Source organism: Pistacia vera, unplaced genomic scaffold, assembly GCF_008641045.1.
Source record: "Pistacia vera cultivar Batoury unplaced genomic scaffold, PisVer_v2 Contig436, whole genome shotgun sequence".
NCBI classification, from domain to species: Eukaryota; Viridiplantae; Streptophyta; class Magnoliopsida; order Sapindales; family Anacardiaceae; genus Pistacia; species Pistacia vera.
The window spans coordinates 207,853-214,881 of record NW_022196264.1 but is presented as its reverse complement, the minus strand read 5'-3'; the positions used below and the strand labels follow the sequence as shown (position 1 = coordinate 214,881).

Here is a 7,029-nt window from a genome sequence, read left to right as displayed (position 1 = left end):
CTTCAACTTGACAATTTACAATTGGTTAGGTAAACAAGACTTACAGCAAATAGACGAGACTCATTTGTGCGCTGACCAATTACGAATTGTCATATCAAAGGTTATGAGAGAAGGTTATAAGGTTGAGTTATGGACTTAACATCTTTCGTATACGGTAACACTGTATCATGATGATGTAATACGCTCATCCGTGATGATAATCATAAAAAAACATTAAATTGAGAAAAGGATATTAATCAATATCAAAATACTTTTCCCGTTCAAATTATTAAATTAAGAAAATGATATTAGTTCTTATCAAAAGACTTCTCCCATTCAAATAAACATTGTGCATTGAATAGAAAATATGATGCCTGCAGCATCATTAATATTTTTTTTTTTTTTTTTTTTTTTTTTTTTGGTGAAATATAGATTTTGATACAAGTCAAGGCCCTACAGAAAGGGTGTTCAGGAAGCAAAGATTTCTTCCTATCCAAGTTAATTAAAATTTAATATGGTGAGCTAATAGAAAACCTTTATTATTTTACAAATTATATATATAACAGATTTTTATTGGTTGGAGACACGCAGAACTTGATGTATTATAGGCTAACTTTTACTAAAGAGAAGTTAATGAAAATGATACGTTAATTAAGATCTTGACTCCTGTCAGAATCTCTCTACGTCCATCGTACCAACGAAAGTATTTGGTTAATCTGTGAAAAACTGCAATAAATTGCAGCTGCCAATGTCTTGTTCTACTTACAAAATCAACACGCTGTGGATCACTATAGAGTCCTTCCTTTGTTTTCTTACAGAAAGAAAAAGAGTTTAAATTTGAAAAGCTATGGATTGTTCTCTGTACAACGCAGCAAGAGAAGGAGACGTGGAGTTCTTGAAACAGTTTATCCAAAGTGATAATCACAACAGTCTCCTCTTGCATACAAATCAGGAGAACAATATAATTCACGTAGCTGCAAAATTGGGTCATGAATCATTTATTCATGGGGCTCTCCAAACATCTACCTTCCTTGCAAGCCATAAAAACTCAAAGGGTGACACTCCCTTACATGTTGCAGCGAGAGCTGGCCATATTGCTGTGGTAAAACTTCTCATTAATGACAAAAGAAGTAGAGGTATGTTTAGAGTTGATTCGATCGAAACTCCGGGTACAACTGTTTTGAGAGAAATGGAAGAGGGAGAGAGTGGAATTCCGAATCTGTGGAGGATGAGAAATAAGGCTCAAAGCTTGGCTTTGCATGAGGCTTTGAGGAATGGACATGAGGAAGTTGCACTGTGCTTGTGGGAGCTAGACAATGAAAATGAAAATGAAAAGGCTGGAGTTGTGACAAGTGCAGGTGAGAGCCCTCTATATTTAGCTGCTGAATCAAGGTGCGAGGCCGTGTTGCTGAGGATTTTAAGGTTCTTAAGACTAAATGCAGAGAGAGTCAATCTCTTGCGTGAGGCTGTCCGAGGCCCTGATGGCAGAATCCCTTGCATGCCGCCGTCCTTGCAAGAAGCACTGGTATGATCAGTCTCTTTTTTCTTCAAAAACATCTTACTAATCTGCCTTTGTTGTTAGTTGCAAGGTAGCACAGGTAACAACATCTTGAAAAGAAAAGAAAAAAAAAAAAAAATCCAAGTAAAATGAAGAACCCATGTGGTAAATATAGGTGAAAAGACAAAAACAATAAAAGAATTGAATGTGTTGATGCTCGACTTTGACATCAACTACAATCAGGTCGCATGTAGCAATCAGAGTGAACAGAAATACAGAGAGGGAGAGAGAGTGTTTATATTATTAGAATTAGAATCTCTAAAAATTAGAGAAGAGCTCTCTATTTATAGTAAAAGGTTTCAAGGTAATGATTACAGTTCTGCCAACGGGCAGGTGCCGTACAGTTTTTACCCTGCTTCTCATTGGTCAACCGCATGGAATATATTCTTAAATCGCACAGGGTTTAGGCAGGTGGGTGACTCCCAGCCACTCACTTGCTAGGCCTTTACCTGCTAAGCTGATGACAGCTTTACTCCTTCTGTCCTTGGATGACGTGACAGCGCCTGGATGACACAATACTTTCCTGAACTCTGATTGCTTCTCGTTGATGTAAACCTACGTCAGCCCTTATTTTTTAAACATAACAGAATGTTTTCCATTCATCTAAGATAAACAACCGGTCAACAAATGAGTAATTCCAATTTGGGAAGTGTCCAGTCTGAAGGATATTATATACTGAAAAATCATAAAGACAATTAACTTGCCCAAATGAACAAATCATTTGGAACAGGATAATCGAAACGACTTAAGAGGTTGATTAGGGAAAGAGAGATCTTAAATATCCCTGCACCCAATCTCCAATATGATAGTTAATCTAAGCTTTCATAGAAGCCTCTTTTATCAGGAAATTGACATCTGACTTATATAATCTATCTCTTTAGTGCCTTGCCATAGATTGCATTGGTTATCTGCTAGAAGAAGAAGATATCTTGAAACTCATTAATCAACCAGACATTAGTGGAAAGACAGCCCTTCACTTTGCAATAGCAGCCAGATAGACAAATATTATACGTGAGTTGCTTAAAGAAAGTACCTCATCTGCATATCTGCGAGACAACAATGGAAGGACGCCATTACAAACTTTGATGTCCTTCAAGAGATACTCCTATACTGTCCAGACACAATGGAACTCTGTGACCCTACTGGCCAGAACGCGCTTCATCTTGTTGTGTTAAACAACACTACGCGCAATGTCAGGGAATTCTTGCGCTTGCAAGAGATGAAGGAGCTTGTGAATGAACCTGACGTCGAAGGCGACACACCGTTGCATTTTGCTATCAAGAACGAGAACTACAAGATGGTGAGAAAATTGATGGCAACTGAATGCGTAGACTTGAGAACCAAGAACAACAAAGGCCTCACAGCTCTAGACATTTGCGAGTCGGACTGGAATCTTTCTTACAGACTGGTAATCTTATTAGATACCACTTATTTTCATATTAAATCTATTCAATGATTCACATTTTGATGGAGTTCAATTTTCCTTTTCACCTTCATGGATGGCTGAAATTATTTCTCTTTTATTGTTGATATTATTGCAGAATTCTCTCCATACATACCTGAGAGGGCAAAATGCGACGCGAGGTAGACAGCCCTATAATTATTGGAAGCGTGATAAAAAAAATCAAAGAATGCATTAAACCACCCTAACGCAGACTTGAAGAATATAGCCAACACAATGTCAGTGGTTTCTGCCCTTCTGGCAACTTTAACTTTCGCTGAGGCTTTACATTACCAAGAGGCTACCATACTGATGATGATGACAAACCTTCTGAAATAAAGCATTCAACAGATGATAAAACTAAACCTGAACTAGGTACCGCAATCCTCATAGAGAAATTATCACTTAAGGTATTTGTGTTGGCTGATTCACTTGCAATGTGTTCTTACATGACAATGGTGTTTCTCTTAATTCTAGCAATGGTTGGTGATCCTGCCTTCTTGCGCTCAGCAATTTTTTATAGCAAGAACTTGCTGAATATCGCCCTTTTCGGAACGTTGGTCGCCTTTGTAACTGGATTGTGCACTGTGAGAACTTGAAAAAGATAAACTGAAGTTTCTAGAGAAAAGCACAATTTCAGTAGCTTTATTTTCTAACTGAATGAAATGAGCTTACATGAGATTTGTTCTTATACAATTGAGAAAGAGAAAGACGTTAACTGAATAATTGAGAGAAAGAGTAAAGTGCAGAAAGTGAAGAGAAGAGTAAAGTTAATATGAATTGAAAACGACGTCACTTTGCATTTAGTAAAGTGCCAAGCAGAAACGGCACCGTCTTGACCTTTTGCTGATACTTCCCCTTAAGCAAAACTGGTTCACTTTCAACTCTCAACTTCCCAGACATTTNGAACTAGGTACCGCAATCCTCATAGAGAAATTATCACTTAAGGTATTTGTGTTGGCTGATTCACTTGCAATGTGTTCTTCCATGACAATGGTGTTTCTCTTAATTCTAGCAATGGTTGGTGATCCTGCCTTCTTGCGCTCAGCAATTTTTTATAGCAAGAACTTGCTGAATATCGCCCTTTTCGGAACGTTGGTTGCCTTTGTAACTAGATTGTACACTGTAATATCACCAAAGAGTGAATGGTTAGCCATCATTGTCGTCGTCATAGGCTCCAGTGTTCCATTTCTCATCAAATTTTTGAACCGGAAGTCTTCCACTTTGTAATTTACAATGTTGATAAATTTGTTTGTGATGATAAAGTGGGTTAGGATATAATCAAGAGTGTTATTTCAATCTATTGATTTATTTTTTATGAGGTGAGTTGAAAGATGAGTATTGTTATTGTATTATGATTATTTAATTTATATAAAATTAGTAACTTTTAAACTATTAGATATTTAAACATGCATGAAGTACATAAGAGTTTTTTCTTTATTAAGTAGTCCACATAATGACACCTGAGATTACAATTATTAAAATTATACTATCAATTAGCCATCATAATAATTAATTCTTTTATGCCTATGATGATTCTAAATAAACAATCTTTTTGGTAAATATTATGTGTGAAAAATATAAAAAATGAGCTTTAGATTAATAAATTAAATAATAAAAAATATCGTGTTAAGAACGATGTTCACAGTTTTCTGTGAGCATTACAAATTCATAATGTTGATTAACAAATTTGATTTTTATTGAAAGTCAAGCTGTTAATTATGTTTATTTGGTTGTTTTGTTTCTTTGTTATATATTAGCTAGTGTATCTTATTTTTTAGGAGTTTTTATTATTTTAGGAGTGCTTTATTTCTTAACTATTCTTTTCCTTTTATAAGAAAATTGAATTCTTAATTATCAAATTTTCTTGATTTTTTTTGATTTGTTTCCTTTAAGAGAGATTCCTTTCCAAAATTGTCTCACCATTATAACCTATTTATTTCTATCATCTTTATTCAATAGATAAGAAGATCACAGAAGAAATTGAGTATGTGTTCTCTCATACTTTCATTCTTTATTTTCTTCTTAGTATCAGAGCGGGTTTAATCCTCTCTTTGTCTCTATCATCGAGTTGTTCCTACTTATTATCTCTGCATCAATAGATGGAGAAAGAAGGTCAATGAAATCACGTCTCTACCGAGGAGCTATCACCTTCTAATGCAAGTCTGTTTAATAAAGGGCAAATGGAGACATTTCAAAAATTATTGTCTCCTTGTCCGTCAGCTCAGTCACAAACCAACTCATCTTCCAACCATGTCATTGGTTGCAGAACCTTGATCACAAAGATAATTTTTTGAGCCCCTTTACTGTGGGTAAAAAACATAAAAGTTCACTAGGGGTAAAATGGTCATTTCACTTTGAATTAGATGAAAGAGTGTGGAGTGAAAAGAAATAGAATCACATGGAGAAGTTAATAAAAATGAGGGTATTTTAGTAATTGACTAAAGGACATAAAGGGAATTTTATAGAAAGTGCAAGGGCAAAATGGGAATACATGCTTATATTATTTGATATAAGGCTTTATTCGAAGAAACCCTAACACACCTTCAGCCCTTGTTCACGCCACCTCTACCACATTTTCTCTCAATTTTCTTCATTAAATTTCAAAGGAAAATCATAGGATTTGGTTTAAATTTTTGGAGATTTTCAATTTAAAGCATCCTAAGGTAAGATTCTAGCAAAAGGAGTGTGATTAAACTTTAAAGTTTTAAATTCTTATGGTTTTTATATGATCTAGGTCCAAGAGGAAGAGATTTAGAGCAAAAGGAAAGTGATCTCACATATTCAAGGCAAGTAAACCTAATTTGAACCTTAATTTGAGCAAAACTTGTGTTGAACGAATTATTGCATGTTTGTATATGATGATATGAGAGAATTATTGGCTGTTTTTTATGTTTAATGATGTATAAATTCTAGCCATGAGAAGTAGTGTATGGTTATGTGATGATTTGGTGAAGTTGTGGAAGATTTTGTGTTGAAATTTTTGGAGTATAGAGAAGTGAGAAATTCGGCCAGGTTTGATATTAAATTTAGTGAGTTTTTAGCTGACAATTTGGTTGAATTAGAGAGTTGTGGAAGTGTAGCCAACATGGTAGTTGCATGTACATATGAAGTGTTTGATGAAAATCCAAAGAGAAATTGCATGCATGAGTTGGCTAAACCCTAATGAAGAAAAGGTTAGAGAAATGCAAGACTTGAAGTTTGATTGTCTATTATTGATCTTTTAACATGTTTTCACAGGGGAGAATGGTTAGGAAAGGTTAGGGAGTAAGTGGAGGTAAATAGGTATAGAAAAGCCTTAGAGTAAGCATGTTACCAAGGTTGTCCTATCAAATCCGTGACTTTTTGAGTGATGTTTGGGCATTTTACCTATCAAACTGGGTTGAGTCCTAAACATAAAAGTTGTAGCCCTTTCTCTAAGCTTTAAATTGAGACTAAAAACATAGCAATCGGATGTGTATAACTCGAGATATGCCTTTTTGAATATGATGTGTGCAAAATGACTATCTCAAAAGTGCTTCCACTTTATTAGTTTATTTGTAGTCTAATAATCTATGATTGATTCCAAGTATGAAAATGATGCTTAAAGGGTTGTGAAGCAAGTTTGAATGAGTGGTCTTTGTGATTATTTAATGATTGTATGAACATATATATTTGATGTAATGAATGACCATGGAGGCTATGTGTAATATGTTATATACCACATAAGTATGAGCTTGTGTATGTATAAACAAGCCTAAGGATGATATGTTTCTATGAATTTGTTATGCATCCACGAAATGGTCATGATGAAATGATACGTTCATATATGGAAAGTGTATGTTTTTTAAAGAATGCAAGAGTAGAATTTCCATAGCTTGGAAACTCATGTTGAAATGTGCATAGTATCTCTTTCTATTCTCTTTCTATATCATGCTATGATATAAGGTTTTTGCGATGGGGAACCCATGAGTGATAGAGATGCCCACATACATGCTGCCACAAGCGAGCGGCATCAGTAGAGAGATACAATATTTGTACAGTCTGTGAGTAGTGTATGTGGATGATGATT

At 35.0% G+C, this 7,029-nt stretch overlaps 1 protein-coding gene across 1 annotated transcript; it reads left to right on the top strand.

Moving 5' to 3' along the window:
• Positions 1 to 826: 826 nt before the first annotated feature.
• LOC116144013 (protein ACCELERATED CELL DEATH 6-like) lies at positions 827 to 4,208 on the top strand. The gene is made up of 3 exons (XM_031429456.1): positions 827 to 1,504; positions 2,604 to 2,945; positions 3,843 to 4,208. The coding sequence occupies exons 1-3, from the start codon at positions 827 to 829 to the stop codon at positions 4,206 to 4,208; spliced, it is 1,386 nt and encodes a 461-aa protein (XP_031285316.1).
• The last annotated feature ends 2,821 nt before the right edge of the window (positions 4,209 to 7,029 follow it).